Here is a 15692-nt window from a genome sequence, read left to right as displayed (position 1 = left end):
CGCGAGCACTTCCGGGGCAGAACACACGAGCGCGCGCACGTGGGGCCGGGGCGGAAAGAGGCGAGCTCCCTGAGTGGAGAGCCCTTCCATCGGTGAGTTGGGGAAGGGGCGTAGGTAGCGGGGATGGAATGGGGTTGTATCTAGCGAGTGCGGCCTGCTCTAGGTCGGCCCCCAGGGAAACCCGCCGACTCCCCGCTGCCGAGGCCGGGTGGGGGCTACTCCAGACATCCCCGGAGAGGTAAGGGGCGGCGGAGCCCTCGCGCGCCTCGGAAGCACGCATAGCCTAGCTGGGCCGAACGCGCCTTCTCTCCTGGTAGATTCTTCACCTTGAAGGGAGATGAGTAAAGGGGCGAACCTGACCCGAGTGCGTCTGTTGGCGGCGGCGGAGCTGGGGATAAAGTAATTGACAGATGCCAGATCAGTCCTGTCGCTTCTTCCCGCTAAGAAGCTCTTGGTTCTTCCTGCCCATCAGCTCCACCGTCACCACCGTAGTTGAGTCTGTGATTTGCAGACAGCATGCAGTGGAGATGGAGATGTTTGCCAAAATGCAGGTTCCTTGACCTCCTCCCACCCCCAAAGACTGGAATTCTAGAGCTATGAATTGGTACCCGGAATCCTGCCTTGTTAGAGATCGTTTTGGTTTAGGAGTTCTGCGGACCTGACTTTGAGAGACTCCTTTAGACTGTCAACATTTCTTGCTTTCTTAGAATAATCGAAGTATTGATCCTCTTCTTGACCACCCCCAACCCGAGAAACCTCACGCACCAAATACGAAGGAGACTTTAGTTCTGCCTCGAATACAATTCCTGGAGAAGGAAGTGGCAACCCACTCTCGTATTCTTGCCTGGAAAATCCCATGGGTGGAGGAACCTGGTAGGCTACATACAGTCCATGGGGTCGCAAAGAGTTGGACATGACTGAGCGACCTCACTTTCTTTTCGAATACATTTGGTCAGCTCCTTGTGGCTCCATTCAAGCGCGCACTCCCAGTAAAAAATGAGGTTATATTCAGTCTTTTGCTCTAAGATCAAGTTTTAGATTCTCACCTCTCTTCCTGGAGCACTTCCTTCAGGCAGTTTGCAGGATTGCTAGGTGGGTGGGTGATGCTCTATGTGTTGCTTTTTGAATTTTTTTTGTGGGAGAATCCTGAGCTTCTGGAGACTATTTGATAGATTCTGTGTGGACCATTAAAGCATCTTTAGTTGAATATTTTAAAATGAACCTCAGTCAGACTTCCCAGGCGGTCCAGGGGTTAAGACTGGGAGCTTCTAGTGAAGGGGGCAGGGAAACTAAGATCCCATATCCCCCCGCCCAGTTCCTGCCTGGCCTTCTCCCCACCCCCCAAAAATGGGGAAAAATAGAAATGAACCTCAGTGAGATACATTTGGAGTCTGCCACGTAGAACAGTGGTACTCTGCTGCGCTTAGTCAATCAGTCGTGTCCCACTCTTTTCCACCCTATGGACTGTAGCCTGCCAGGCTCCTCTGTCCATGGGGCTTCTCCAGGCAAGAATACTGGAGTGGGTTGCCATGCCCTCCTCCAGGGGATATTCCCAACTCAGAGATGGAACCCAGGTCTCCCTCATTGCAGGCTGATTCTTTACAGTGTGAGTCACAAGGGAAGTCCAGAAGAGTGGTAATAAAAGACAATAGATGTGACATACCGCTGTTTAACAATGATTCTTTTCTCCCCTCCTAGGAATGGGTGAATTTAATGTCCATCGAGTGCGTTTCTTTAATTATGTTCCATCAGGGATCCGCTGTGTGGCTTACAATAACCAGTCAAACAGATTGGCTGTTTCACGAACAGATGGCACTGTGGAAATTTATAATTTGTCAGCAAACTACTTTCAGGAGAAAGTAAGTCATTTGGGAGCCGGATTTGGTGGTGTTGATGTTAATTTTTTTTTCTTAAGTTTAATTCTGCAAAATCTTCTGTCTTTTTTGTATTCAAAGAGATCAGAAGAAAATGACTCTCCCCTACTCTCTATGTTGTTTAGAAACAAAGAACAAATATACAATCTCTCGTCTGACTGATAAACTTAGAGCTTCAGTCTATGTAATGTTGGTTAGAAAGATCCTACCTAGGAATTGTGGTGCTTACTGCCATTTGGAAACTGATGTTTACTAGATCTGTTGGGCACAGCATTCTTATTGTCAAGATCATTGCTTCCTGTCAGTCTCTGCACCATTATAACTGTAGTAAAGTGGCATTTCCTGCTGTATTACCCATTTCACTGTTAATTCAGAAAAAAATGATGAGACGTTTTAATATCAAACTTTTTGGTGATGTGATAGCAAGAAGATGAATTCCTAAATTATTTGAGAGAAGGTGGATTTATATACCTAATGTTTAGAAGTAAAGAAGATTTTAAATTAGGTAAAATATCATTTGGGTATATGCACAGGGCTATTACAGCAGCCTATTTTTCAAAGTCTCTGATTACAGATTTCAGATGCAGCAAAATAATTCAGTTCACATTTATTGAGTGCCTTGCATGCCCTCAACACCATGATATAAATGAATAGAAGGAAAAATGAATGCAGTGTCTTGCAGCGTAGTACTTGGAATTTAGGTACTCTGTAACTATTTCTAAATGACTACAAGCATTAGGCATTAAGATGAATGTCAGAGGCCCTACCTTCAAGGAGCTCAAAATCCAGTGGGGGAAAGATGAGTATACAGTTTGAAATAGTGTGGTCAGTTTTATGATAGACCTGGGCATAGAATATGATAGCATGGGCATAGAATCTTACTGGAGAGGTGCCTTGCTCTGATGAGGTGGGTTTAGGATTCCTGGAAAGGGATGACTTACCTGAGCTGACCCCTGAAGCAATAACAAGAGTTAAGAAATCACTGGTCACCAAAAATGAGTCCCATTCTATAGCATGAAAAACATGCTGTGATGCACGCTTGTTGCATCCTGTGATTTTTCTTATTATTGTTGCAACTATATAATTGTTTATATATTTGTTTAATGTCTTCTTCCCTGCTGAACTTCAAATTTTATGAAAAAGGGATCTTGTCAGTGATATGGCTGTATTCCCAGCATTTAGCAAGTGCTTAATACAAAGGCATCACTGAGTTAATATATGTTCGACCGGTCTTTACCTAGTACATCTTATTTTCCACTCCCATTGGTATTCTCTTTTCTTGAACAATTAATTCAGTCTAGTCTTCCACTTTGTTTCCTTGTTCCCTTCCTGGCTATTGAAGATTGATTAGCTTGGGTGATCACTGTCAGATCATGAGAGTGAAGAGTAGGGACTAGTAGTAAGGAGAGTTATGTTCTATTTGTGTCATTGACTTTGGCAATTTGGGCAGACCATTTACAGGTGCTTTGCTTTTTCAAGTTCAGATAGGAAAAATTGTATCTCTCCCGGAGAAGGCAATGGCAACCCACTCCAGTACTCTTGGCTTGAAAATGCTATGGACGGAGGAGCCTGGTAGGCTGCAGTCCAGGGGGTCTCGAAGAGTCGGACAGGACTGAGCAACTTCACTTTCACTTTCATTCCCTTTGGTGGCAAGTAGCTATAAGAATAAAATTCCTTGATTGTATGAATGCTTTTTGAGCAAGAAGAAAACACTTAGAAATCTGAGACTTCAATGAAAAGCTGGAGTGAGCTGCATTCATTTCTTTTATTTTCCTTTTTTAGACAATATTTATTGGTGAAATTGGCCCACAGTAAGCAACATGTTTTCAAAGTATACATATTGATAACTTTTGACACATATACACCTTTGAAATCATCGATCAAGATCATTACAATGACTTTTAAAAATCAGATAACATCAAATACAATTACTTGCAGACTTTATTGTCCGAAAACATTTTGCAGAACAAGTCCTAGAAAAAGAAACAAAACCAACCGTATAACTAAAATGTGAGCCTGAAAAAAAATGAAAATATCAGTATCATGATCTTCAGATAGTGTGAAATTCCACACTAAGTTATTTCTAGAGGGGCATTTTAATTTTCCCCGTTTACCTGTGATCACTCAGTGCTGGTAGCTGGTGAATTCACAGTGGGTTGAGAAGTTACGGTGTTTCTGTAGTTTTTCCCAGGTCATGAGTCTCGAGCCACAGAAGCTCTGTGCTGGGCAAAAGGACAGCGACTGTTTAGTGCTGGACTCAATGGAGAAATTATCGAGTATGATTTACAGGCATTAACCATCAAGTATGCTGTGGATGCCTTTGGAGGGCCCATCTGGAGTATGGCCGCCAGCCCCAGTGGCTCTCAACTTTTGGTCAGTACACAACTATTGGTAATCCAAACTGAGATTTCCTCTTGTGCCCATTTACACTTGCTTCCCTGTGTTAATAGGAAGGTAAAGTTATGTTGTGGCCAGTCGCAATTCCAGTCTGAGCCAAATTCCAGCAACCAAGCAATCAGTTGTACCTGGATTCCAATAGGAGATACACGATTGGGGGTATTACTGGAGATGTAAAAATCCCTTGTCCTTTTGCACCCTTTCTGCTTCTACTTTGGATCTTGTTTGTTCATTTATGACACCAGAGGCTTCAGTTTGGTTCAGCATCTCCCAAACTGTGTCCTTTGGAATTGGGAGATACAGACACTGTCTTTTGTTTTGTTGCGCTTCTTGTTTTATGATACATTTTGCTTCAGAATTACCACGTGTTAAATCCTTCTGTAGATTCACAACACACTTTAGTATATTAAAAGTTCTGATAGGTCTTTTTACAAGTCGACTTGTAGAACCACGTTTCTCAACAATTTTTTCAGCACAGACTTAAGATTTCCCTCCTTCCCGCGCATTCTTACCATTAATTTTCTGTAATAAGTTTCTGATTTTTTTTTTGGTACTATTTTACAGTATCTTGACATACCTCCATGAAGGTGACACAGTTAATGGGTCTTTAATTCAGGCCGTCGTATCTAGCACAGACATGCCGTGAAATCCTGTTTCTCCTCCATGTCCTGTGCAGGAATTAGGCCACTCATTGGCCTGCTTTCTGGTTGGGATGTGAAGGCTGGCAGGAACCAAATTTCTTGATACCAGTACTTTTTTCCTCTCACAAACTATTTTTCCTCTTTCAGAGCAAGTGTTAGCTTGAGGGAAGAAATGTATATATTTTAAATGTGTATATTTGGTTCTCTAAAATGCTTTCTTTGTTTTCCACCCCCTTTTCCATGATAGGTTGGCTGTGAAGATGGATCTGTGAAATTATTTCAGATCACTCCAGACAAAATCCAGTTTGAAAGAAATTTTGATCGTCAGAAAAGTAAGGGTTTTTTGTCATCAGGGCAGTGAGTAGTGTTAACAAGAAGTTAGGTTTCTGTGCCACTGTAGATGGGATACTTTCCTATGGGTCCAGAGAATATTTTATCTGTGTGCCAACTTTCTGCGATGCAGGGTATATGCTAGATGCTGTCCTTAGCTCAGGTTCTCTTTACTGTGTAACATAACGTAGTGTGACTACCTGGTTAAGTAATAATAGAGGAAACTGGCAATCCAGAATAGGAAAGCAAGTGTTTCTATGTGAATCAGTTTGTTAGTTCTCACTCACTTTAGTGAAGTTTTGATAAATGTGCATAAAGTCTCAAAACTAGGACTTTGCTGTAGGTAGGAGCTAGTACATTCAAGTTGAATGTGGGAATTTTATAGCCAGTTGCCCCTGTTCCAGCTGCACCTACTGACACTGACTTCCAGATCAGAGGTTGGCAACCTGTTTCTGTAAAGACACCAGCTAATAAATATTGTAGGCTTCAGCAAAGTAGTCCTAGATAATGCTTAAACAAATGGTCATGGTTGTACTCGCCTGAAACTTCATTAACGACAGCTCACCCCAAGTTGGCCTTTGGGTTACAGTATGCTGACTCTTCTGGAGAGTGGTGTCTGAGATGTTCTCTGTGTCCAATAGTAATATTTATTCTCTATTCATCAAATCCCTGTATGTTTGTTTTTAATATCTTGCAGGTATTCTTTTTTTTAATTATAAAAGGTGACCCAGTGTTGTTAAAAATTTCATATGTTTGGCTAAGGGTGAAAGAAAAGAATAAGTGGCTCATTTCAGTCTGTAGGCAACATTTTAAAATGAATCTAGACCTTGTTGTATCTTCGAATAGACGGATACATTTCCAAGAGTGCTTGCACTTGCTTTTCAGCTTATTTTTTTTTCATTTGCTATATCACAGACATCTTTCTGTGTGAGTTGAGTTGTGCCCGTGTGAGTGGCATTCCATTTTATGGTGTTCCATAATTTATTTGACCAAACTCCTCTTGATAGATACTATTATTAATATATATATATTTTTTACTACTCAAGCCAGTGCTGTAACGAACATTCTTTTCTTCACTTGGGCACGCCAGTAATATTTCTCTGTGGTGAAATTGCCAGTACAATTGCTGTGACAGATACGCACGTTTAAATTTTGTTTGGTTCCTTCCTGGTCACCCTCAGAAGATTGTGCTTGTTTACAATCCTGTCAACCATTTATCCATTATTAAAAGCAAGCATCAAATATGTCATGTGAGTCCCAGGAAAAAGTTGTTCCTCACCTGTTACAAAACAGTTCTTCACAAAAATGTAGTAGGTGAGTGCTAAGACTATAGAACGCTAGCCTTGTAGATCACTGTGGAAAGAGAACTCAGTTACCATTTGCTGTATATGTACGTGTATGTCACTTTCTCTTTGGTTGTAAACCTCCCCAGGTCGAATCCTGAGTCTCAGCTGGCATCCTGCTGGTACTCACGTTGCGGCTGGCTCCATAGACTATGTTAGCGTGTTTGACTCCAAATCAGGTGACCATTTTTCTCAGCTCGTTTGGGGTGTGGGTCTTGTTTGTCAGAGTCACATTTCTCTGTTTCCAAAAGCTTGTGTCCTGGTGCTTTCACCAACCTTCTGAGATGTCACCATGAATTTCATATCTTTCTTAGATTCCTACTGCTGCTTTTAGGAGAATCTTGATTCTTCAATTAAATACAGTATTTTTCATCATAAGAATTCACACTAAAATTTGCCTTCAACCAGTAAGCCACTTACTATAAATAATCAGTAGATGCCTATTTATATATACCAGTTCTTCATAAAAGAAGGTGTCTGTCTTTGAGGAACCTAAGTTCTTGGTAACACAGTAATGTATTTCCTCTGCTCTTGGCCTGGAGGATTGGCTGATGGATTCCTTCAGCGATGAGACTGACTTCAACCTGTTAGGTGGCTGTCTGTACTCCCCTATAAGATGAGAGGATACACAGGGCAGGGATGTCGCCTTTTTCTTTCTCTGTACTGCTTAAGCAAGTTTTTTATTGTTATCAGTCATATATGCATATAGTCAAAGAATTCCATAAGGCTTGTGACAAAAAAGCAGGACTCCCCCAGTATCCCTTTTCCTGCTCCTCAAAGGCAATAACCTGCAACTCTTACCTGTTTCTTTTGGTATTTATCTCTGTGCTATACATAATATGCCTAAAATACTGTTTTTTATTTTCTCAGTTTTAGCTCCTTATTTATTGACTTCCACTCTATTAACCCTCTTTCTTTGCACTTTGCCACATGTACTCATATTTCTTCTTGATCCTCCCAGTACGGTTATATTGTAATTTTGTTCAAATTAGCAGTTGATGTTTTTAATCTCAGACTATATAGGTACTACTTGCAGAGTAAATGTCTTTTCCTTCCCTGTATGGTTTTTTTAAATTTTATTTTTAATTGGAAAGTACCCTGTATTCTTTTCGTTAATATTGTGTGTCTGTCTCTCTCTCTCCTGTGTGTGATTGATACATATATCAGTAATTCATCTCTACATTCTTCTAGTTGTATAAGATAGGTTCAGCTACATCTGGTTTTCTTTCTCATTTTGGGTGGGGTGGGGTGTACTGCACGGCTTGCAGGACCTTAGTTCCCTGGCCAGGGATTGAACCTGGACCCCTGCAGGGAAAGCACCAGCCCGCCACTAACCACGGACCACTAAGTAATTCCCGCTTCTGGTTTTCTTTCTACCGCTTTCATCTCCTTGAAGGATTCTCTCCCAGAGCCTTCTGCCCTGCCTCAGTCGAGTGGAGCCAGTTTCTGGGCCTGCTGCACAGTTCTGAGATCTTGAATTCTGGTTTTTCAACCATTCTGGGAATTACCTTTGCTTGTCTCACGTGGAGTTCCCCGTGGCCATGTCATGCACTTTCCTAGCTTATCACTTTGTTTGGTGGATCCTGAGAAAGGGTTTTTATGAGAACGAATTCTAAGTTGGAAATTATTTTTCCTTAGAATGTTGAAGCCATGGTTCTGCTGTTCAACTTCTAGTGTTGTTATGAAGTCTAATGCCTTTTTGGGAGTAGATCCTTTGTGTAGGTTTTTGTGGTTTGTTTTTCCTGGGAGTTTTTAAGATCTTCCTTTTATCTTTACTGTTCTGAATTTAATAATTATGTTCTTTGTTCTGTGGATCTGTTAATATCGATTATATTGGACAACTTGATAGGTTCCTTCAATCCAAAAACCCATGTTTTCCATTTCTGAGGAAAATTCTTATAATCATTTTCTAAATGAGTTGCTCTCCATTTTTTTCTAGAATTTTATCATTTGAATGTTGGCTTTTCTCATTTATTCTCTTTCTTTCTTTTCCCTGTTACTTTTCATCTCTAACTTTTTACTCTGCTTCCTGAGAGAGTGTGTCATCTTTATCTTAGTCCTTTTCTTGAGATTTTCCTTTCTGCTGTTTGTTTCTAGACTTCTTCTTTGTTTCCTGAATGTTCTTTTTTATAGCATTCTCTTTTTATTTCATTATATAGTATGAATTCTTGCATTATATAGTACTAACTCTTTTCCAAGACTATACTCTTCTCCAACTGTTATTTATTTTTCTCTACCCCTCTCTTGGGCCTCTGCCTTCCATACTGAGGCTGTCCTCCAGTGTCTAGGGGTTCCTTTCTTCACCAGACAAGTTTATTATATCTAAACTTCACTGAGGAATGGTCTGGCTTGACTGTCAGTATGGGGAAGCTCTAAAGACAGGCTGTTTAGGTCTTTTGTCTTGTACAAGTCATATTTCCCAGAAGTGTTTTTTGGTTCTCCTGTGGGGTGATAACAAGCAGGGCCATCAGCATTCTAAGAAAACTGGTGTTCTTAATGTTGAGAGACAAGTTTTCACTTAATCTATGCTCCATATACCGCTCCCACCCTCAGTTGCACTGATACCCCTCTTCAGAGAATAAGTTTCTGGTCTCCTCTGAGAAGTGGAATTTGGGGAGTTGCCTGGCTTCTTAGTTGTGAGGCAGGACCTGAGGGATATCATATCAGTTCAGTCACTCAGCCATGTCCGACTCTTTGCAACCCCATGGACTGTAGCACACCAGGCTTCCCTGTCCATTACCAACTCCCAAGCTTACTCAAACTCATGTCCATTGAGTCGGAGATGCCATCCAACCATCTCATCCTCTGTCGTCCCCTTCTCCTCCTGCCTTCAGTCTTTGCCATCATCAGGGTCTTTTCCAGTTAGTCAGTTCTTCACATCAGGTGGCCAAAGTATTAGAGTTTCAGCTTCAGCATCAGTCCTTGCAATGAATATTCAGGATTGATTTCCTTTAGGATGGACTGGTTGGATCTCCTTGCAGTCCAAGGGACTCTCAAGAGTCTTCTCCAACACCACATTTCAAAAGCATCAATTCTTCAGTGCTCAGCTTTCTTTATAGTCCAACCCTCACATCCATTACATGACTACTGGAAAAACCATACCTTTGACTAGACGTATCTTTGTTGGCAAAGTAATGTCTCTGCTTTTTAATATGCTGTCTAGGTTGGTCATAACTTTTCTTCCAAGGAGTAAGCATCTTTTAATTTCATGGCTGCATTCACCATCTGCAGTGATTTTGGAACCCAAGAAAAGAAAGTCTGCCAGTGTTTCCATTCTTTCCCCATCTATTTGCCATGAAGTGATGGGACTGGATGCCATGATCTTAATTTTCCAAATGTTGAATTTTAAGCCAGTTTCTTTACTCTCCTCGTAACACTTTCATCAAGAGGCTCTTCAGTTCTTCTTCACTTTCTGCCATAAGGGTGGTGTCATCTTCATATCTGAGGTTATTAATAGTTCTCCTGGCAATCTTGATTCCAGCTTGTGCTTTATCCAGCCTGGCATTTTGCATGATGTACTCTGCATATAAGTTAAATAAGCAGGGTGACAGTACACAGCCTTGACGTACTCCTTTTCCTATTTGGAACCAGTCTGTTCCATGTCCAGTTCTAAGTGTTGCTGCTTGACCTGCATACAGATTTCTCAGGAGGCAGGTAAGCTGGTCTGGTATTCCCATCTTTTGAAGGATGTTCCATAGTTTGTTGTGATCCACACAGTCAAAGGCTTTGGCATAGTCAATAAAGCAGAAGCAGATGTTTTTCTGGAACTCTCTTGCTTTTTCGATGATCCAGCGGATGTTGGCAATTTGATCTCTGGTTCCTCTGGCTCTTCTAAATCTAGCTTGAACATTTGGAAGTTTGTGGTTTATGTACTATTAAAGCCTGGCTTGGACAATTTTGAGCATTACTTTGCTAGCGTGTGAGATGAGTGTAATTGTGCAGTAGTTTGAACATTCTTTGGCATTGCCCTTCTCTGGGATTGGAATGAAAACTGACCTTTTCCAATCCTGTGGCCACTGCTGAGTTTTCCAAATTTGCTGGCATATTGAGTGCAGCACTTTCACAGCATCATCTTTCAGGATTTGAAACAGCTCAACTGGAATTCCATCACCTCCACTAGCTTTGTTCATAGTGATGTTTCCTAAGGCCCACTTGACTTCGCATTCTAGGATGTCTGGCTCTAGGTGAGTGGTCACACCATCGTGATTATCTGGGTCGTGAAGCTCTTTTTTTGTACAGTTCTGTGTATTCTTGCCACCTCTTATCTTCTGCTTCTGTTAGGTCCTTACCACTTACGTCGTTTATTATACCCATCTTTGCCTGAAATGTTCTCTTGGTATCTCTAATTTTCTTGAAGAGATCTCTAGACTTTCACATTCTATTGTTTTCCTCTATTTCTTTGCACTGATCACTGAGGAAAGTTTTCTCATCTCTCCTTGCTATTCTTTGGAACTCTGCATTCAGATGGATATATCTTTCCTTTTCTCCTTTGCGTTTAGCATCTCAGGTTTCTTAAACTTTTTTTCCAACCAGTCCCTCCTTTTAACCCCACTTTCACCTCTATTTCCAGTGTGTCTGGAGTCACCAGTTGCTGGGTCTTCTGAGGATTCCATGGTAGAAATCAGGTGGTTTTTTGGCTCTTCCTACTGCTAATTTGGGACTTAGTTTTCAGGTTCTACTAAGTCAGTTACTACTCTGTGTCTGCTTTCCAATCCCCAAATTTTGACACTATTGTCTTCTGTCCCATTCTCATGGAGATTTGGAAAAGAGCAGAGTAGCATATGTATGCAGAGCTGGCCATTTTTAAGTGAAGTATCAAGCGTCTCTTTGCATCTCACCTCCTCACCACAAGTGTCTTCTGCCAGCGTGCCCCCGTCCCACCCTCCCTCTCTAGGTAACATTTTGGTGTTCCAAATAAGCTCACCATAACCACTGTTTACTGGCTGTCTGTGGTCTGGGCTTAAGCAGCTGAACTTACCAGATGCCAACACAGGCAGCTTTTCAAGACTAAGGAGAAATGAGTGCTGTTCAAGTGTGGGCTTTGCTTTTTTCACCAGGAAGCGCTATTGGTAAGATGCTGGTGGATAGGCAGTACATGGGCGTGTCGAAGCGGAAGTGCATCATTTGGGGTGTGGCCTTCCTGTCAGATGGCACTGTCATAAGCGTGGACTCTGCTGGGAAGGTGCAGATCTGGGACTCAGCTACTGGGACCCTCGTGAAGAACCATCTGGTCTCGAATGCTGACGTGCAGTCCATTGCCGTATCTGCTGTGAGTATAGCCCCTGTTGGAGCAGTTCCTGTACACCCTGGGCAGGGAGGGGAGAAGGCTGTGTCAGGGATGTGCCATCAACACTGTTCCCTAATCCTAAGTGTTGTAGTGGAGGAAAATGATCTTAGGACAGTGTGTCTCAGAACCCACAGAATTTGCCAGAACTCTTATTCTCCAGCAGTTAGAGAATAGTCCCTAAAAAGTTAGTTAGCTGAGAGGTTTTTTTCAGATTCCCCTCATCCCCGGTTAACCCACCTTTTGACAGAGCGCGGTTTTTTTAATGTAAAATTTGTATTGTATAAACATATAAGCTTTTACAATATAAACTGATACAGTGCTTTTTTAAAATTTTTAATTGGAGGATAATTGCTTTACCATGTTGCCTTGGTTTCTGCCATACAGCAACATGAATCAGCCGTTAGTATCCATATGTTCCCTCCCTTTTGAAACTCCCTTCCACTGCCCACCCTTCCCCCCCCTCTAGGTTGTCACAGATTTGTACTCCCTCTGTTATATAGCAGACTGCCCCCTCGCTGTCTTACATATGCATATGTTTCAGCGCTGCTCTCTCTATTTGTCCCACCGTCCCCTTCCCCCACTGTGTCTACACGTCTTTTCTCTCTGTCTGCATCTCTGTTCCTGCCCTGCAAATAGGTTAATCAGTACCATTTTTTAAATTCCATATATATGCGTTCATATTACAATGTTTGTTTTTCTGACTTACTTCACTCTGTTACAGGCTCTAGGTTCATTCACCTCACTAAAACTGACTCAAATTCATTCCTTTTTATGGCTGAGTAATATTTCTTGTATCTATGTACCACAACTTCTTTATCCATTCATCTATGGATGGACATCTAGGTTGCTTCCGTGTCCTGGCTGTTGTAAATAGTGCTGCGATGAACATTGGGGTACATGTGTTTTTTTGAATTATGATTTTCTTAGGGTATATGCCCAGTAGTATGATTGTTAGGTCATGTGGTAGTTTTATTCCTAGTTTTTTAAGGAATCTCCATACTGTTCTCCATAGGGTCTGTATCAATTTACATTCCCACTAACAGTGCCAGAGGGTTCCCTTTTCACCACATCCTATCCAGCATTTAATGTTTGTAGATTTTTTTGAGGATGGCCATTTTGACTACAATGCTTTTTTAAATGTAGAATTTATGTTTTCTTATTGAAAAGCGGCTTGAGACTTCAACATAAATTTTTGTCATATTACTCTTATGCATATATAAAATGGAAAGTGTGTGAAATAAAGCAATGAGGGTGTTTCTACAACTTTTTCACGTTCAGCTGGACTCTGAATCACCTGGACTCAGTTCTCAGGGTCCACGGTTCCCACAGATGCCTCTCTGCCATCCACGGTGTTCGCAGAAGATGCCCCACTGTGGTCACAAAGTTTTCTTTTAGGCTTTTGACGACTCTTCCAGAAGTTTTGATATTCGTTCTTTATCTGAAGATGTCACACATACAAAGATTGACAGATACAAGATTTTTATTTCAGAGATGTTAAAATGTGGGAAAGTGTGTGCCTGAGAATCAAGGGATCGTGGTACATTTTTTTTTTTTAACTGAAAAAAACGCAGTGATACAAATTCCAGTCCTCAGAAGTGCTTATCACAAACTCTGGAACTGGGCAGACTTCGGTTCAAATCCCAGTTGTGCCACTTAATATAGTTCCGTATCTTCCTTGGGCAGGTTGCTGCTTTCTGTGCCTCAGTTTCTTCCCCTGTGAAAACAGGAATGTTCATTATGTATTATACATGCCTCATAGCTGTCTGAGGAACGATTCAGTGGGTTGCACTTGTGAAGTGCTAGGTACAGTGTCTGGCACAGTGAGTGTGCTATTACCATTTTTACATCTCTTTTAAAACCAATCCTAATTTCAAGGCTTTTCTTTACACTCTCTTGCCAGAACAGATGGTTATTTTTAGGTTTTTTTTTAATGGTTTTTCACTGATTAAAGTGAATTTTGGCAAACACCCAGTCCTTTGATACTTGGAGGCCTTGTGTGTGTCCACAATCACATACACACCTCTTCCAAGTCAGCTTTTCGCTTGCTTGGTTCCTGCTGCACTCCAAGAAAGCCCTTTAAAAAAAAATTTTTTTTTTTTAGTTTAACTTTTATTTTGGCTGCACTGCTTTTCATTGCAGAGCGTGGGCTTTCTCTAGTTGTGGCACAAGGGCCTCTCTCATTACAGTGAGCAAGCTTCTTTTGTTGTGGAGCGTGGGCTCAGTAGTTATGGTATTTGAGCTTCTCTAGTTGTGGCCCATGGACTTTGTTCTGCCACCAAGGATCGAACTCATGTGCCCTGCATTGGCAGGCAGCTTCTTAATCACTGGACCACCAGGGAAGCCCCCAAGAGAGCTTTTGTTTCCTTCTCAGTGCTTTTATAATTCGACCTCAAGGAAAGAGAATGTGGAATGAGAAACTTGCCTTCCCAGTTCTTCTCTGTAGGTGGGACTTCGAGCAGATGGCCACTTGATCTGTTTAGTGGAGGTAGAGGCAAACAGCACGTGTGTTCCTAAGCAGCTCAGTATTTTCCCTTTTGCTCTGGGCTGATGCCTTCGCTTACTCCTTGGAAGAAAAGTTATGACCAACCTAGATAGCACATTAAAAAGCAGAGACATTACTTTGCCGACTAAGGTCCGTCTAGTCAAGGCTATCGGAGAAGGCAATGGCACCCCACTCCAGCACTCTTGCCTGGAAAATCCCATGGACGGAGGAGCCTGGTGGGCCGCAGTCCATGGGGTCGCTAAGAGTCGGACATGACTGAGCGACTTACACTTTTCACTTTCATGCATTGGAGAAGGAAATGGCAACCCACTCCAGTGTTCTTGCCTGGAGAATCCCAGGGACGGGGGAGCCTCATGGGTTGCTATCTACGGGGTCGCACAGAGACACGACTGAAGTGACTTAGCAGCAGCAGCAGCAGCAGCAGTCAAGGCTATGGTTTTTCCTGTGGTCATGTATGGATGTGCGAGCTGGACTGTGAAGAAGGCTGAGCGCCGAAGAATTGATGCTTTTGAACTGTGGTGTTGGAGAAGACTCTTGAGAGTCCCTTGGACTACAAGGAGATCCAGCCAGTCCATTCTGAAGGAGATCAGCCCTGGGATTTCTTTGGAAGGAATGATGCTAAAGCTGAAACTCCAGTACTTTGGCCACCTCATGAGAAGAGTTGACTCATTGGAAAAGACTGATGCTGGAAGGGATTGGGGGCAGGAGGAGAAGGGGATGACAGAGGATAAGATGGCTGGATGGCATCACTGACTCGATGGACGTGAGTCTGAGTGAACTCCGGGAGTTGGTGATGGACAGGGAGGCCTGGCGTGCTGCAATTCATGGGGTCGCAAAGAGTCGGACCCGACTGAGTGACTGAACTGAACTGACCTGATGCCTTTTAAACTGTAGCCTCAGAGGAGGTAAAGGAGAGAGGCCTGTGCCCAGAGCAAAGGCTTTAGCAGCAGAGAGCATGTAACTTTGTCAAGTCTGTAAATGGACAAGCAGGTAAACTCTTGAAATTGCAGTTTCCTTATCAGGGTAGAGGCCTATTAAATGATGATTAGGCCGGGGGAAAAAAGGTAAAATCATGATTCATACAAACATGAAACAGACATATGTCCAAGATTTTCTGTACCTCATTAATTAATGAGGGAGCCAGTAAGATGTCACAAGCAGTTCAAAGGGAAAAATCAGAGAACATGGTTATGTCAGGCCATCAGGAGGGTGAAATGTTTTACGATTTTGTTGCAAACTCAGTGTCCACAGGGCAGTCATCCACTGTGTTCTACCAAGCAGAATCCCTTTGCATCTCTATGCAAGAGAATCTTTTAC

The 15692-nt window shown here is 42.2% G+C and overlaps 1 protein-coding gene across 2 annotated transcripts in view; it reads left to right on the top strand.

Moving 5' to 3' along the window:
- The first annotated feature begins 13 nt into the window (after positions 1–13).
- The window catches only part of UTP4 (UTP4 small subunit processome component), a 31690-nt gene continuing 16011 nt past the window's right edge, over positions 14–15692 (top strand). The window contains exons 1-6 of one of the 2 annotated variants that reach the window (XM_040253277.1): positions 14–92; positions 1699–1859; positions 4056–4247; positions 5160–5244; positions 6675–6764; positions 11643–11854. In XM_040253277.1, coding sequence (XP_040109211.1) covers positions 1701–1859; positions 4056–4247; positions 5160–5244; positions 6675–6764; positions 11643–11854 — 738 coding nt within the window. In that variant the 5' untranslated portion in view covers positions 14–92; positions 1699–1700. The remainder of the gene's footprint in view (positions 93–1698; positions 1860–4055; positions 4248–5159; positions 5245–6674; positions 6765–11642; positions 11855–15692) is intronic. The other variant, XM_040253278.1, reaches the window with a different exon arrangement.

This window comes from Oryx dammah, unplaced genomic scaffold (assembly GCF_014754425.2).
Source record: "Oryx dammah isolate SB20612 unplaced genomic scaffold, SCBI_Odam_1.1 HiC_scaffold_13, whole genome shotgun sequence".
Taxonomy (NCBI): Eukaryota; Metazoa; Chordata; class Mammalia; order Artiodactyla; family Bovidae; genus Oryx; species Oryx dammah.
The sequence above is the reverse complement of the archived record's forward strand: the minus strand, read 5'-3'. Positions and strand labels throughout refer to the sequence as shown.